The 18,227-nt window shown below is 41.9% G+C and overlaps 1 protein-coding gene across 6 annotated transcripts in view; it reads left to right on the plus strand.

Moving 5' to 3' along the window:
- The window catches only part of snx13 (sorting nexin 13), a 267,161-nt gene that overhangs the window by 119,908 nt on the left and 129,026 nt on the right, over positions 1 to 18,227 (plus strand). For all 6 annotated transcript variants that reach the window (XM_070880996.1, XM_070880999.1, XM_070880998.1 and 3 more), the window contains exons 7-8: positions 6,219 to 6,320; positions 9,416 to 9,504. In XM_070880996.1, the coding sequence (XP_070737097.1) occupies positions 6,219 to 6,320; positions 9,416 to 9,504 (191 nt within the window). The remainder of the gene's footprint in view (positions 1 to 6,218; positions 6,321 to 9,415; positions 9,505 to 18,227) is intronic.

The following is an 18,227-nucleotide window of genomic DNA, read 5'->3' on the forward strand; positions in this document are numbered from 1 at the left end:
CACACTTTCCAACATTATACTCCATCTGCCAAATTTTTGCCAATTCACTTAGCCTGTATGTCCTTTTGCAGATTTTTTTGTGTCCTCACACATTGCTTTTCCTCCCAACTTTGTACCGTAAGCAAACTTGGCTATGTTACACTCAGTCCCTTCTTCCAAGTCGTTAATATAGATTGTAAATAGTTGGGATCCCAGCACTGATCCCTGCGGCACCCCACTAGTTACTGGTTGCCAACCAGAGAATGAACCATTTATCCCGACTCTCTGTTCTCTGTTAGTTAGCCAATCCTCTATCCATGCTAATATATTACCCCCAACCCCGTGAACTTTTATCTTGTTGAATGGTCTGAAAGCTGTCGTGCAAGTTATCACATTTTCAGTACTTGTGTTGGTTGGATTAACGTGCCACAAGTGTAATATTCTCTGCAGCATGATTTCTGTGTCTTGGCAAGAGTTCTTAGTGTTTGAACTGACAATACAAATGTACTCCGAAATGCAGTTGCCACGGCAGTTTCTTACCCAAGCAGGCTCCGAATGAGGGGAAAGCTTTATGATAGGATGTTGTAGAATCTGAAGTGAGTGGGTAATTGTCTGCCTAGCACCACCAGCCAGAGAAATAGCCCAGCCCCCACAGGTGATCGACGAGTATATTTAAGTTGTGGTCTCACCTTGCTTGTTTCCTTGAAGAATGAATGAGTTTTTTTTACCTGTAGCATGTGACCTCATTAATTGATATCTGGTAACCATAATTTCTGACATGCTTGTTCAGTTGATTGACTTCTTTGAAATGGTCCTGGCACCAGTTAATCCTACTGATTTGTCACTGAATTTTTTGTCAGTAAGCATGTTTGTCTGAGTAGAATTTAAGGTACAACGCCATGCTTTTCTCCATGGGGGTGGGGGAGGTGAAGAAAAGAGAATTAAAGCAATACACAAGTGTGTGTTGGCACTTTGCGCAGCCACCTTGCTGGAGGTAAGTCATTGCATGTTAATTCCATCAGAAACTTTCTCTTGGCATGGAAATATTGGATGCATCCAGATGCATTTTAGTTGTAAACAGCTGTTCTTGGGACCAAATTATTGCATATGTTGGTCCGGTGTCAGAAACAAACACAAGACCCATCAATGTTCAAAGGTTGTAATTTACAGTCTTTGACCTGAAAAGGAAAATTAATTGATAAATTACTTGCCTGCTTCAAGAGGAAAGGGAACTCCTATTTGGATAGTGTAAGTGCAGCTGGCCTTCTCTCTCTAGTGTGTCATCTAACTTTGCTTGAATTATTTTGTTTTATTCCTTTCCCCCCCCCCCCCCCCCAAAAAAAAATCCTTGGTACATTCACAAGCCTTCAGTGCTATGCAGACAGATGTCGGAATTGTAGACCTGCATCAATTGTAGCCTGTACCTAGCTATTGTGAAGCTGAACAGATAACTGAACATTATCCATTTTTTCCCCCTGATGAACATCATAAAACATTTTTTTCCCCCTTTTTTGGGGGGGGGGGGCAATGTCATTCCATAGAAACACAGAAAAATACGAGCAGTAATAGGCTATTCAGCCCTTCGAGCCTGTACCGCCATTCAATATGATCATGGCTGATCCTCTATCTCAACACCATATTCCTGCTTTCTCCCCATATCCCTTGATGCCTTTTGTGTCTATAAATCTATCTATCTATCTCAAATATATTCAGTGACATGGCCTCAACAATCTTATGTGGTAGAGAATTCCACAGATTCACCACCCTCTGAGTGAAGAGATTTCTCCTCATCTCAGTCCTAAATTTCCTACCCCGTATCCTGAGACTGTGACCCCTTGTTCTAGACTTCCCAGCCAAGGGAAACATCCTCCCCGCATCCAGTCTATCCAACCCAGTCAGAATTTTATATATTTCAATGAAATCCCCTCTCATTCTTCTAAACTCTAGTGAATATGTGCCTGGTCAACCCAATCTCTCATGTGACAGTCCTGCCATCCCAGGAATCAGTCTGGTGAACCATCGCTGTACTCCCTCTATGGCAAGTATATCCTTTCTTGGGTAAGGAGACCAATACTGCACACAATACTCCAGGTGTGGTCTCACCAAGGCCCTGTATAACTGTAGTAAGACATCCTTACTCCTGTACTCAATTCCTCTTGCAATGAAGGCCAACATACCATTTGCCTTCCAAACTGCTTGCTGCACCTGCATGTTTGCTTTCAATGACTGGTGTACAAGGATACCTAGGTCCCTTTGTACATTGACATTTCCCAAGCTATTACCATTAAAACAAAGACAAAGTATTATTTAACCTACAAAAGTGGATAACTTCACATTTATCCATGTTATACTGCATCTGCCATGTATTTGCCCACTCACTCAACCTATCTAAATCTCCTTGCAATGTCTTTGCATCCTCCTCACAACTCACAATCCCACCTAGGTTTGTGTTGTCAGCAAACTTGGAAATATTACATTTGGTACCCTCATCCAAATCATTTATTTATATATATATTATATATATATTATTGTAGATATATTTATATGTATATTGTGAATAGCTGGGGCCCAAGCACTGATCCCTGTGGTACCCTAGTCACTGCCCGCCACCCCGAAAAAGACACGTTTATTCCTACTGTTTCCTGCCAGTTAACCAATTTTCAATCCATGCAAGTATCCTATATGCTTTAATTTTGAACACTAACCTCTTATGTGGGACTTTATCAAAGACCTTCTGAAAATCCAAATACACTACATCCACTGGTTCTCCCTTATCCCTATTCTATCAGTTACATCCTCAAAAAACTCCAGTAGGTTTGTCAAACATGATTTTCCTTTCATAAATCCATGTTGACTTTGTCTAATCCCGTTGATATCTTATAATGGACTCTAGCATTTTCCCTACTACTGATGGGCTAATCGATCTGTAGTTCTGTTTTCTCACTCCCTCCTTTTTTTAAAATAGTGGGGTTAATTTGCCACCCTCCAATTTGCAGGAACTGTTCCACAATCTCTAGAATTTTGCAAGAAAACAACCAATGCATGCACTATTTCCATGACTACTTCTTTTAGTACTCTGGGATGCAGATTATCAGGCTCTGGGGATTTATTGGCTTTCAGTCCCATTAGTTTCTCTGGCACTATTTTCTTACTAATAATCATTTCCTTTAATTCCTATTGCTCACTAGACCCTTGGTTCACTAGCATTTCTGAGACGTTATTTGTGTCTTCTTCCTTGAAGACAGAACCAAAGTATTTATTTAATTGTTCTGCCATTTCCTTGTTCCCCATTATAAATTCTCCTGTTTCTGACTGTAAAGGACCTACATTTGTCTTCACTAATCTTTTTCTTTTTACATACTTGTAGAAACTTTTGCAGTCAGTTTTTATGTTCCTTGCAAGTTTACTCTCATACTCTCTTTTTCCCCTCTTAATCAATCTCTCGGTCCTTTTTTGCTGAATTCTAAACTACTCCCACTCCTCAGGCTTGCTACTTTTTCTGGCAACTTTGTATAACTCCTCTTTGGATCTAATACTATCCTTAATTTCTTTTGTTAGCCATGGTTGGGCCACTTTTCCTTTTGTGTTTTTGCACCAGAAAGGAATGTATAACTGTTGCAATTCGTGCATTTGTTCCTTAAATGTTAGCCATTGCCTATCCACTATCATGCCTTTTAATGAATCTCTGCAATCTAGCATAGCCAATTCATTCCTCATGCCTTCGTAGATTCCTTTATTTAGATTTAGGACCCTCGTTTCGGATTGGAATACTTCACTTTCCATCTTACTAAAGAATTCAATCATGTTACTTCCACTCTTCCCTAAAGGACCCCGCTCAACAAGACTGCTAATTAACCCCTTCTCATTGCACAATACCCAATCTAGGATCGCCTGTTCCTTGGTAGGCTCCTCAACATACTGGTCTTAAAAAAAAAACATCTTGTACACAGTCCAGGAATTCATCTTCCACAGTTTTATTACTAATTTGGTTTTGCCAGTCTATATGTAGATTAAAGTCACCTATGTTTACTGTCGTACCCTTGTTGCATGCATCTCTAATTTCCTGTTTGATGCCATCCCTACATTACCACTACTATTTGGAGGCCTATAGACCACTCTCACCAATGTTGTCTGCTCCTTGGTGCTACTTAGCTCCACCCAGACTGATTCTGCATCTTGATTTTTTGAGCCAATATCCTTTCTCACTATTGCTCGGATTTCATCTTTTACTAACTGTTTGTTACTTCCGTAGCTGGGACATGTGGGGCAACCCACAACCTGATTGTTATTTTCCAGTTTAAGGTCCTTAGTTTTGAGTATATTACAACATTTTATATGCTTAATGTGAACACTAAGTGTACCTGGTATAAGAATGCAACGCTTCCAAATATTAAAAAAAACCAAAAAAATGGAAATACTCAACAGGTCAGGCAGCATCTGTGACGAAGCAGAAGTTTCAGGTTTATCCTATAAAATGCATTTATTTTCAATTATGCCGATGACTCAAAGAATGGTGGCGGTAGATCATTCAGGTGGTATAGTGTAGTGTAGACGTGAGCATAAAGTTACAAAGGTACATTGATAGAATAAGTTGGCGAAACTGTGGCAGATGGATTTCAATGCAAGTAAATGTGAGGTCTTCCATTTTGGATCAAAAAAAGATAGATCCAAGTATTACTTAAATGATCAAAAATGCTAATGGGATGTTAGAGGGCTAGAATATAAGGGGGAGGAAGTTTTGCTGCAGATATATAAAGCCCTGGTTAGACCACATCTGGAGAATGATGTACAGTTCTGGGCACCGCAGCAGAAAAAGGATAGGAAGGAGTACAGTGCAGATTCACCAGAATGTTACCAGGGCTCCAAGAATTAAATTGAGGAGAGATTACATAAACTAGGCTTGTATTCCCTGAAATATAGAAGGTTAAGGAATGATTTGAATGAGGTTATTAGGATTTTGAAAGGAATAGATGGGGAGTAACTTTTTCCACTGATGGGGGAATCTAGGTCAATGGGACATATCCTTAAAATCAGAACCAGGCCATTCAGGAGAAGTTAGGAAATACTTCTTCACACAAAGGGTGGTTAGAAGTGTGGAACTTTCTCTCACTAAATGCAATAAATGCTCAATTAATTTTAAATCTGAGATTGATAGATTTTTGCTAGGCAAGGCTATAAAAGATTAAGGAGCCAAGGCAGGTGGATGGATTTGAGAGACAGCAGTGACCTTATTGAATGGCGGAACAAACTTGAGGGGCTGAATGGTCTACTTCTGTTAGGCAGATTTTGGCTATTTTTTTGGTACTTTCATACTGCATCACAATAACTAGATTTCTTTATTTTTCTCGGTCCTATATTTTTAACTAATTTGATCAATCGGAACATCTGTTGAAAAAAAGTTGCCTGTTTTTAAAAAAAAAATACTTCTAGTAACTGCAATAATATAGTGCTGGGGATCTGAGAGAAAGTTTCAAGGGGTTCATGCCACAGGAAATAGACTAGTTTAGCAGGTGACTTTGGGTGGACCTGCCTCACTGCTGTCGCCTGCAGATGGCGTTCCGCGGGGATGTCGGGCTGTCTGGTCTGGGCTCCCCAGGCCTTCAATGGTAGCAGAGGCATGTACTTGTCTGTAGGTGCCCTGCGAACCAATTGAGAGCGGCAGGTGGAGGAGGAGGATGAGCCAGAACTTCTGCAGGAAACCAAAGACTTGGGTCCCATTACACTCTGCCAAGCCAGTCCGGGGCCTCAGTCTCTGTCTTAAATCGGCGCGGGTGGGCTTGAAGGGGGGAAAAAAAACACAATTGCCCTGTAGGAACCATGGTGAAAGTGTAGGTGAACAATGTGGTGGTGCTGGATAATCCATCGCTGTTCTCAACACTATTCGAGATCACCTTCGAGTGCATCAAAGATTTGTCGGAGGGTGAGTGAGGCCTGGAAGCGAGGACCTCCAAGTGCTATAAAGTGGATGGAAAGTTATCCCTGTTTGTGTGAGGGCATGAGGCATCGTGAACTTTGATGGTTGCTAATGGCAACCATACGAGATAAACACCATCCCTACACCTTACACCTACCTTTCCTGCACCACACCCCTTCTCTCTCCCTCTACCCCCTCCCTACCCCACAGTGGGTCCGTGGGATTTTTATAACGCTGAAGGGGAACCTCAGAAGCAAAAAGATTAAGAACCCCTGATATAGTGAATTTCAATATATCAATCAGAGCAATAATTCTGTCATTTCAGATGCCTCGGAGGAATTTGTTGAAACTTTTTTTGAGGTTGAAGTGGAAATGGAAAGAGAAGTCTGCCGTGACCTGGTTTGTACTTCAATTAATGATGAAGAAGGTTTGTTTTATTTCTCAGTGTTACTTTTATTTTTAGTTTTTCTATTATAAAGGATCGCTTAGGTACATATGGAAGAGGAAAGCTATTTTGAATATTTTAGCTTATGCAACCAGAACAAACGTACAATTTCTCTCTCCTTTGCCTTCCTGCACCCTAAAATCACAGCTTCTAATTGTTTCTTAAATGATTCTAGGGTTGTTGCCACCACCATAATCGCTGAAAAAATGCATTCCACAACTTGATCATTATTTGTATGAAAAAGAACTTTTGGATGTCTATCTTAAATTTACCTTAAACTAGTTAAATGGTGACAGTAGGACAGGTTGGCAAATGTTCAAAACGGTAAATTTAAGATTTTAACTGTTCTGTCTTACGCAATTTTATATACTTCTATGAAGTCTCCTCTTGGTTGCTTTTTAATGTAATTTTTTGCAGTTTTTCCTTGTAATTCAGTTCTCTGTTAGGGGCCACCTTTTGTGGTTGTTCTCTGCAGCACCTCCACATTTTGAATGATTCCCTTGTGTCTGCCCAAACCAGGACATGGTACTCGAGATGAATTTTGACTAAATGCTTCACTAGCTAGGAGGAAGACGTAACCTATAATAAAGTACATCTTGCCATAATGGGTACAGTATTATAAAACAGCCTCCAAATTCAACAGAAATCTGTAATACCTACAACAAAATCAGAAACAACTTCAAGTACTCTACAAGCCAGTGAAAAGCAATAATGTACCATGATTGCAAATAAATTGAGTAAAAATCTTGTCCTTAAAACTACAGATTTCCAATTTCGAATTTGTTTGTTGCTCAGATATCTCAAACTGCTTCACACACTGTATTCCATCACACAATAAACCAACTTTCAAGAAATTTTTTTTCTTGCACTTAAAAATGATCTTTGCAAGCTTCAACTGCAAATTTTTAAAAATTAGACTGAAGACTGATAATTTATCTGTCCATTTGAATGTATGAGCAAGACCCTTGGTTCATCAATTTTTAAAGGTCAATAAATTAGGACTTTGCCCTCTGCAGAGTTCATATAGCATTAACGATCACTTTATGAAACAGCATAGTTGCAGGAATCATTTGGCATATTACAGATTGTCATTAATTCCCAATATAAATTCACCAAAGCCATCTCTACCTTAAACTGCTACTCAAGCCAGTTTTTCCTATATCTGCTCTTCATCTGCATCTTGTTACATTTAGTGTATAAAGAAAAAGCAGTTTGTGAATAAACTACTCTTTGTACAAATTTCTATTAAAACTAATGTTTTTAAAAGCCTGTTTTCTTTTTGTATTCAAAATATGTAAAGCCTGTTTTTCTTGACAAAAGGAGAAAATGTAAAGCCTTTTCGCATACAAGTCATTTTACTTAAAGTAACTAGCTTGTAACTTACTTACCGGAAGAATTATAAAAATCATTACATCAGTTTAAATTCTGTTTTTTTTTTTTAAATCACACATCAGCTAGCAGTAGCCTGCATGCATATGCTAATAGAATGCGGTAGCATAGTGGTTATGTTACTAGACTAGTAATCCAGAGGTGCTGAGTTCAAATCCCACCATTGGGGAATTTAAATTTATATAATGAAATAAATCTGGAATTAAAAAGCTAGTAATGGTGACCATGAAACTATTGGATTGTTGTTAAAAACTCAACTGGTTCATTAATGTCCTTTTAGGGAAGGAAATCTGCTGTCCTCACCTGGTCTGGCCTATGTGACTCCAGCAATGCAGTTGACTCCTAACTGCTCTCTGAAATGGCCTAGCAAGCCACTCAGTTGTACCAAAGTCACTACAAAGTCATTGTGGGAGTACCTTCACCATAAGGACTGCAGCGATTCAAGAAGATGGCTCACCACCACCACCTCAAGGGCAATTGGGGATGGGCAATAAATGCTGTCCTTGCTAGCGACAATTAAAAAATAAAAAAAAATGCTGTGTAGAAGCCTTTATCTCAAATAAGTAGGTCTAATGAGCACTGGGCTGGGTCCTCTGGAATTTTACAATGATGAGTGCTCCTCTATGCACCAGTTATCAGAAGTCTATGCGGAATACTCCCAATAACATGTACCTGAAGTATTTATTGGACATATCCCAATCTAAATAAGTAATGGTTAGCCTTAATCTTGAATTGGAGGCATACTGTATGGTACCTGCTTTTGGAGACTTGCTTGACAAAGCACCCCCGGGCCCCAGCTCTACAGGAAAGCACCCAAACCATCTTCCAGAGGAGAAATCAGACCAGCATGGAAGGGGAAATAAAACAGAATAGTTACCACTCATAGTGGCCATTGTCAACTTGGCCACTAATAGGCAGGGTCCCCATGTTTTCCATCCCAGTAAACCATAGGGACCAAAAATACACTTGTTACTTCAATGCTTATCCCATTGCATTATCCAAGTATTCAAGATTTACAGTGACTTCATAAAATGTGAATGTAAATTACTTCAAAGCAGAATTAAAAAAAAAAAATCAGATGGAACAAATTGGGGGGGCGGTAGTTGGCTGGGGATCGGCAGGATGGGGAGAGAAGATTGTGGCGAGCCTCATCATTGGGGTGGGAGGTGGGAAAATCGGATGCCTCATGAGGGGATCTCCAATCATGTGGGGTGGGTATGGTGAGAGCCCTGGATCCCGGAGGTAGGTATAAAGCCATGTACCTCCTGGATGTAGCAGTCTTTCCCACCCCGCCGTTTAACTGCTGTGTTTCACAGATTGTGTGAAACCTGTCCACAGGCAGTTAAACAAAAAATGGACAGGGGAAAAGAAGCTTCCAGCCTCATTACAATATTTAAATTGAGGTAGCACCCCCTGGCAGTGGATTGGTTGCCCACCTCCGGCAAAACCGGCAGTGGTTGGGTTGGAAGCGAGATCAGGTTGGGAATCCCATTCCTTTAACTGCCCCATCACTCCAAGCCCACCTTTTTTTAGGGGAAAATTCCAGCCATAGAATGTCTTGAACCAATTTTGGTTGTATCCTTACAAATATAATGTGACTGGATAAATAACACATTAAATGCAATTCTTGCAGAAGTTGTATGAATGGCGTATACACCTTGTTGACATCAAATTGTCTCCTTTTTCAGGGTTCCTGAGAGATCTTTGTGAGGTTTTATTGTATTTGCTTCTACCTCCTGGAGACTTCCATAACAAGAACATGAGATACTTCCTGAGGGTGAGACTAGCTGGTTTAATTCTCAAGTTGATTATATAGTTAGAAAAAGCTGTAACTATTGCAGCAGCTGCCTTTTGATATCTTGTAAGTTCATATTTCTAAAGCTAGGTTTTGTCTACACTCAGATCTTTCAACTGTTGGAGGCCTAGAGGTGTCCAAACTGCAGCCCATGACCCACAAGGCTTTTGTAGCACAATAATCCTGGACAACTCTGTCCTGTTCACACTTAAATTTCTTACTGACTGAAGTTAATGGACCTGGAGGTTTGGAAATGGCTGTTTTTAGGGCAGTTGCCTTTCTGGTGGATAAATCCTAAATCAGAACATCAGGACCTATTGGTTCTAGCAATTTGGCATATATATAAATTAATGGGAACTTTGTTTAAAACTTTATATTTGGCTTCAAAGGTCCATGGTTCGCATAATGAAGCGTTTGATGGCTAAAAGCTTGGACATTTCTATCTTGGTTAAGAGCAATTTTAATTTATTACTGTAACATCTATGCCAGGCCTATTTATGTGGAACTGCAAGTACCAAACACTGTGACCTAGTTACTGTGGATAGTGTTGTGTAAAGGTTAAACTGACTTGCATCTGCAAAAGATTTAAGTGGATTCATTGGTATTGTGTTGTGATAGGATAAAAATGTTTGCATGATAATCTCATTAAATAATTTAGATTCATGACGTGATGTTTATATCTTTTGTTTCCACTTCTGAAGAACACTCATCCTGTTCAGCTAATGCTGAATGTAGCAGATGCTTGCTGAATTATTTTTAAACTCTATTGCTTTCTGGTGAAAGTTAACTAATGTTGCAAAATAATTAATTGGATAAATTAGTTTTTTTTTTCGTTCATGGGATGTGTGTGTCACTGGCAAGGGGCTAGCAATTATTGCCCATCCCTAATTGCCCTTGCAAAGGTGGTGGTGAGCCGCCCCCTTGAACCGCTGCAGTCCATGTGGTGAAGGTACTCCCACAGTGCTGTTGGGGAGGGAGTTCCAGGATTTTGACCCAGAGATAATGAAGGAACAGCGATATACTTCCAAGTCAGGATGGTGTGTGACTTGGGGGAGGGAATTTGGAGGTGGTGGTGTTCCCTGCGCCTGCTATCCTTGTCCTTTTAGGTGGTACAAGTTGAGGGTTTGGGAAGTGCTGATGAGGAAGCCTTGGCAAGTTGCTGCAGTGCATCTTGTAGATGGTACACACTGCAGCCATGGTACGTCGGTGGTGGAAGGAATTAATATTTAAGGTGGTAATTGGGGTGCCAATCAAGGTGTGTTTATTGTTGCACAAGATTCAGTTATTTTTATTTAAACATCTCAACAATTTGTATTTATATAGGGCCTTTTAAAGTAGAAAAACATCCCAAGGCGATTCAAAGATGTGTAATTAGACAAAAATTGACAACATGCCAAAGTAGAAGATATTTGGAGGGGTGACTAAAAGCTTGGTCAAAATGGTAGGCTTAAAGTAGTGTCTTGAAGCAGGGGGAGAGGTTTAGGATGGAATTCCAGAGCTTAGGGCAGAGAAGGCTGAAGGCACCGTTGCCAGTGGTGAGGTGAACAGAATGGGGGATGTGCAAGAAGCCAGAAATGGAAGAAGTTTGGGCTGGATTTTAGACTTTTATGTTTTTGGGGCGATAATTGTGACGGGGTGGGAAAGTTAGTCGCCGGGAATAGTTTGCGCTTTAATATAGTTTGGGCACCTTGGCCCTGTGTCAGGGGGTGCAGCGCCAAGGGAGGCATTGTACACCTCTTGCTGCAAGGATGGGAAACTCCCGAGCTAAAGAACCAGGCTGGGAGCGCTCCGAGACATGTCTGGGGAGAGGGGTGGGGGGAACCTTAAAAAAAAACCCCCACAAAAACATTCCCAAAACATTGCCCACTCCACCGCAACACAAATCGCTAAAAAAATAAAAATAAAAAACAATCACACTTGCCTGAGGAGTCCATTACCTACCACTCCGCCGATGGGGTGGTTGGACATCCCTGATTTCCCAGGTGGTCATTGTGGTTGCACTTCTGGGCGGACGGGTTGGGCAGCAGCTCAAACTTGCACTAATGTTGCAACCAGGGGCGTTGCACACCGAGCGCAGCTCCTCCGGGCGGTGCTGCTCTGCGCCACTGCAAAACTGGACCCGAAGATCACTGCCGGGCGCTGGATGCTGACCGTCCACCCAGAAACCCAAATTGCTGCCATACCAGGTACGAAACCCGCAGTGCAGAAAACCGGAAAATCCAGTCCATAGAGTTCTTGGAAAGTTGTAGGGCTGAAGGTGGTCAGAGATTGGGAGGGTCAAGTCCATGAAGAGATTTGAGGATGAGAATTTTAAATTAAGAGGCATTGGGGACTGGAAGTCAGTGTAGACACAGGTTTAATGAGTAGGCGGAACATGGTGCAGGTTAGGATATGGGCAGAGGATGTTTGGATGAAAACAAGCTTGCGCAGGATGGGAGACGGGGGTCGCAAAAGCATGGATGAGGATTTTGACGGGTGTAGACTGGCAATATTACAGAGATAGAAGTTGGTGGTCTTTGTAATGGAGAGGATATGGGGTCGGAAGCTCAGCTCTGGGTCAAACCGCGGTTATAAAGAATTGACTTCAACCGGAGACAGAGGCTGGGGTTGGAGATGAAATCTGTGTCGAGGGATTGGAATTTGTTGCAGGGCCAAAGGTGATGGCTTCAATCTTTCCAATGTTTAACTGGTGGAAGTTACGGCTCACATGAGATTGCATGTCCAACAAGCAGGCTGAAAACAGCTAATGAAGGTGTTGAGAGAGGTGGTGGAGAAATGGAACTGATTGTCAGCATGCATGTGGAAGCTGATGCCAAGACCTCTACGACAGCAACTTCCCAAATCCGCAACCTCTGCCACCTGGAAGGACAAGGGCAGCAGGCACATGTGAACACCAACACCTCCAAGTTACAGACCATCCTGACTTGGAAATATATCACTGTTCCTTCATTGTCGCTGGATCAAAATCCTGGAACACTCTACCTTCCAGCACTGGGCGTACCTTCACCACACGGACTGCAACAGTTCAAGAAGGCAGCTCACCGCCACCTTCTCGAGGGTAATTAGGGGTGGGCAATAAATGCTGGCCTTGCCAGTAACAACAACATCGCGAGAATGAATTTAAAAAAAAAAATCATAACTGTTGATCTTGTCAAAACTAAAGCCTCCACTGAATTAGATCTGAGAGGGGTTTTTTGGGTTATAGTCTCCCTAGTCGGATCAACATGAATCACGCCCATATTAACTGTCAACTCTCATTTGGAAAATTGGTGTTTCAGGAACATAGGAAGCGGAACAGGCCTTTTAGCCCCTCATGCTTGTTCCGCCATTTATTGAGATCATGGCCGATCTGTGACCTAACTCTCCATATACCTGACTTTGCCCCATATTCTTTAATAGCTTTGGTTAAAACAAATCTATGAATCTCAGATTTAAAATTAACAATTGACTGCCATTTGTGGAAGTGAGTTCCAAACTTCTACCACCCGTTGCATGTAGAAGTGTTTCCTAACTTCACTCTTGTTGAATAGAAATTCAGATTTTAAATGCTATCCAATTTCTTGTACTGCTTCATCAATTGTGCTTGATTTGGGACAATTAAACCTTTGTGCGTAGATTGACTCACAGTAAACGTGTGAGCTGACCTCTCTCTCCCCCTCCCACCTGCCCCCTGCCAACTGCTAGTAGTTTATTTGGTACGGTCAGCATTTTACTGACTAGTTGCAATTCTGATCTGTGCTGATATCAACCAAGGTGACACGAAAGTCACAGCAGTTTCCCTGGGCTAAGGAGGGAAAATCAACCAGATTCTTCCTCATGCTGTTGGGATCCAGGATTTTCTCATTACAAGTGCATTTTAGAAACATAGACATAGAAACATAGAAAATAGGTGCAGGAGTAGGCCCTTCGAGTCTGCACCGCCATTCAATGAGTTCATGGCTGAACATGCAACTTCAGTAGCCCATTCCTACTTTCTTGCCATACCCCTTGATCCCCCTAGTAGTAAGGACTATATCTAACTCCTTTTTGAATATATTTAGTGAATTGGCCTCAACAACTTTCTGTGGTAGAGAATTCCACTCTCTGGGTGAAGAAGTTTCTCTTCATCTCGGTCCTAAATGATTTACCCCTTATCCTTAGACTGTGACCCCTGGTTCTGGACATCCCCAACATTGGGAACATTCTTCCTGCATCTAACCTGTTGAAACCCATTACAATTTTAAAGGTTTCTATGAGATCCCCTCTCATTCTTCTGAACTCCAGTGAATACAAGCCCAGTTGATCCAGTCTTTCATGATATGTCAGTCCCGCCATCCCGGGAATCAGTCTGGTGAACCTTCGCTACACTCCCTCAATAGCAAGAATGTCCTTCAAGTTAGGAGACCAAAACTGTACACAATACTCTAGGTGTGGCCTCACCAAGGCCCTGTACAACTGTCGTAACACCTCCCTGCCCCTGTACTCATCCCCTCGCTATGAAGGCCAACATGCCATTTGTTTTCTTAACCGCCTGCTGTACCTGCATGCCAACCTTCAATGACTGATGTACCATGACACACAGGTCTCGTTGCACCTCCCCTTTTCCTAATCTGTCACCATTCAGATAATAGTCTGTCTCTCTCTTTTTACAACCAAAGTGGATAACCTCACATTTATCCACATTATGCTTCATCTGCCATGCATTTGCCCACTCACCTAACCTATCCAAGTCACTCTGCAGCCTCATAGCATCCTCCTCGCAGCTCACACTGCCCACCCAACTTAGTGTCATCCGCAAATTTGGAGATACTACATTTAATCCCCTCGTCTAAATCATGAATGTACAATGTAAACAGCTGGGGCCCCAGCACAGAACCTTGCGGTACCCCACTAGTCACTGCCTGCCATTCTGAAAAGTCCCCATTTACTCCTACTCTTTGCTTCCTGTCTGCCAACCAGTTCTCAATCCACGTCAGCACATTACCCCCAATGCCATGTGCTTTAACTTTGCACATTAATCTCTTGTGTGGGACCTTGTCGAAAGCCTTCTGAAAGTCCAAATACACCAGATCAACTGGTTCTCCCTTGTCCACTCTACTGGAAACATCCTCAAAAAATTCCAGAAGATTTGTCGAGCATGATTTCCCTTTCACAAAGCCATGCTGACTTGGACCTATCATGTCACCTCTTTCCAAATGCGCTGCTATGACATCCTTAATAATTGATTCCATCAATTTACCCACTACTGGTGTCAGGCTGACCGGCCTATAATTCCCTGTTTTCTCTCTTCCCTCCTTTTTTTAAAAAGTGGGGTTACATTGGCTATCCTGCACTCCATAGGAACTGATCCAGAGTCTATGGGATGTTGGAAAATGACTGTCAATGCATCCGCTATTTCCAAGGCCACCTCCTTAAGTACTCTGGATGCAGTCCATCAGGCCCTGGGGATTTATCGGCCTTCAATCCCATCAATTTCCCCAACACAATTTCCCGACTAATAAGGATTCCCTCAGTTCCTCCTTCTTACTAGACCCTCTAACCCCTTTTAAATCCGGAAGGTTGTTTGTGTCCTCCTTAGTGAATACTGAACCAAAGTACTTGTTCAATTGGTCTGCCATTTCTTTGTTCCCCGTTTTGTAAACTTTGGACATTTTGCAATGAACTCCGCAGGAAAGACACACCCTACACTCACCGATTGCATGTTCAGAGAACTCTTAAGTTTTACAGTTTGCTTGGTTTTCATATTTCACTTTGGTTTAGTAGCACTCTCACTTAGTCATTGGCCCTGAAATTCCGATGTCTTGGGTCCGAACGAAGTTTCTATGGACCCGGGAAGGCATCAGAAAAGCCGGTTTTCAGCGCGCAATGCGCATGCGCTGAAAACAGATATTTCCGATCTGTCAAGTTTCTGGCTTGACAGATCCTCCGTATCTCAGGAGCGAAGACACTTGCAGGGCAAGATTTCCAATATTTGCGAATATCTTGCCCTGCAAATGTCCTTTAAAATCTTGCGCCTGAAAAAGCAGGCGTATAGCCTACTTTTACAGGTGTAAGAGTTTGAAAACATAGAAAAAAACATGATTAAAATAAAAATTAAAAAAACACACTTGTGGTAAAACCCTGCCCACTCAGATAATTTTATTTTAAATGCTAACTCTAACTTTTTAAAAATCGGGAATATTTTTTATTTAAAAACGTAACTTTTTAAATTTCTATTTATTGTGTGAATTGTTTTTTAAATGTTTTGTATAGTATTTGTGCGTCTTGGGGTTTTTCTCATTCATAGTATAGGAGATTCGTAACCTACGAATCTCCTATTACTATGAATGAGAAAATACTTACCTGTGATTGGGTGTCCAGGTACACGTGACTCCTGCGGACGTCCAGTCCTGCGCACTGTTGGGAGAGGAGGCCTGTGAATTGGAAGTCCCAACTTGCGAAGCAGTTTATTTCTATTTCTTCAAGATTTACCCGTGGGAAGCCCTCCTTGGAATTACAGGGCCATTGTTGTAGATGGAAGCCCTACCATAGACTTGAGCACAAAATCAGGACGGTACTGAGGGAGTGCTGCGTTGTTGGAGGTGTGACATCTTTCACATGAAATTTTAAACTGAGACTTTGTCTGCCTTCTGAGGTGAATGTAAAAGATCCAATGCCAGTTTGAAAAGAACTGGGATTTCTCCTGTTCTGGCCTTCATCCTTCAACTAACACCATCATAAACAAATTAACTAGTTATTCATTCATTTGTGAGATCTTGCTTTGTACAAATTGGCTGCTGCATTGGCCAACTTAAGGGTGGTTATACATGATAAGTAATGCATTCATTGTAAAGTGCTTTGGGATGTGCTGAGAATATGATGAGGTATTTTCCCTCCCTCTCCCTTTGCGCGTCCCTTTCCCTTGCGAGTCCTCCCTACCCCCCTCTCTTTCCCTCCGGCCCCCCCTCACTCGTCCCCCTTACTTCCCTTTCCTTCCCAATGTAGTTAAGCAAGGGCAGCGGTGATGGGTCAGCAAGACTTGGTATGGAATAGGGTATGGGCAGCAGAGTTCCTGATGAGCGGAGGTTTACAGAGCATGGGGAAAATGGGCGGCCAGCCAGAAGGGCGTTGGAATGTCAAGTTTCGAGATGTTGAAAGCATAGATCAGAGTTTCAGCAGCAGATGAACTGAAGCAGGGGCAGACTATGTTACAGATGTAGATGACTTTGTGATGGAGAGGATATGGGATTGAATAGGATGCCAAGGTTTACAGTCTATGGCTTTCATGTTTAACTGGAGGAAATTGTGTCTCATCCAAGACTGAATGTCGAACGAGTAGTGCGATAGTACAGAAGCAGCAGAGAGAATTGGTAGAAAGGTAGAACTGGGTGTCGGTGTACACGTGGAAACTGATTCCATGTCTTTGAATGTTGTTGCCATGGGCCAGCGTGTAGATGAGGAAGGCAAGGATGATCTATGAGGGACTCGAGGTAACAGTTTGGCGGCGGGAAGCAAAGCCATTGCTGGGTATACGCTGGCTGTGATTCCTTTTCCCCACTCCTTCCTTTTCGCCTTGTATTTGAATGTGTTTAGTCTGTTACTCGGATAGTACATTATCACAGAGTTTGAGGATGTGATGAGCTACTGTATAAATGCTAGCTGTTTCTTACTCATCATTAGCCTGCAGTTTCTGTTTGATTGCACTGTTTATTTTTGGCATAATTCCCCTATATCGGCGTAACCGGCACACACACATCACGGAATAATGGGCTCAAAATTGGCCAGGAGTTTCTCCGTTTTTTGTTTGGAGCAACTTGATTTTTCTGGAGTCTTAAAAATCCCCATTTTGTACATTCAATTTGCGCCAGTGTAAGTGGGTTAGTTATAAATTGTTTAGTTTAGTTTTTCTTAAAAGGGGGCGTTACCAGCCACCTACGCCAGTTTTGCCCACTTTGGCCAGCTAATAGTTATTCCAAATCTACTTAGGCCAGCGTATGTGGCCACTTCAGAAAACCCTTGTGGAGAGTTAAGAAATCAGAGCAGGTAGGTACATCGGAGGCCAGCAGAACTTAATGACTTGACTAAAGAATGTGAATAGTATCAAACAGCTATACAGGACATCATATCAAACTTCGCAAAGTTAATTTACTATACAACAGAAGCATTCATGGAAGCTTAAACTACAAAAATAAATGTAAAAGATAGTTGAATTCAATTGCCCTAATCTCTCAACTATTTTAAACAACTATTTGTTTGCAATGATTATACTGGGCCAAAATTGAGCCCATATTATCTAAATAAAGTCTACTTCAATAAATAAGATATTCTCTCACTGTTCCCCTGTCACTTATGATGTTCTTTCACAATAGCACCAGGTGAATAGGCTTGACAAATGATCGCCACTATTCACAAGAGACAAAACATATATACATAAATTTTTCAAAATATCCAAAAGTCCAGGAAAATGACAAGCCATTAAGAAAGTTCAAAAATAGCTACAGTGCATAAAATTTCAAACCTGAAGTCGACCGCACAGTGAAGCCACTCGGCCAGGGAGAGGGGCGAGCATCGGGTCCCACAAACAAAGCGGCTGCAGCACGCACACAGGGGCTGGGGGCGAGGAACTACTGCACGTGCGCAGACACTCCACTGCGCATGTGCAGACGTCCCGGCACTGTTTTCAGCGCAAGACGCCGGCTCCGCCCCCGACCCGACTCGCCACACTGCGCAAAGACCAAGGAGAGGCC

Source organism: Pristiophorus japonicus, chromosome 5 (assembly GCF_044704955.1).
Source record: "Pristiophorus japonicus isolate sPriJap1 chromosome 5, sPriJap1.hap1, whole genome shotgun sequence".
Taxonomy (NCBI): Eukaryota; Metazoa; Chordata; class Chondrichthyes; family Pristiophoridae; genus Pristiophorus; species Pristiophorus japonicus.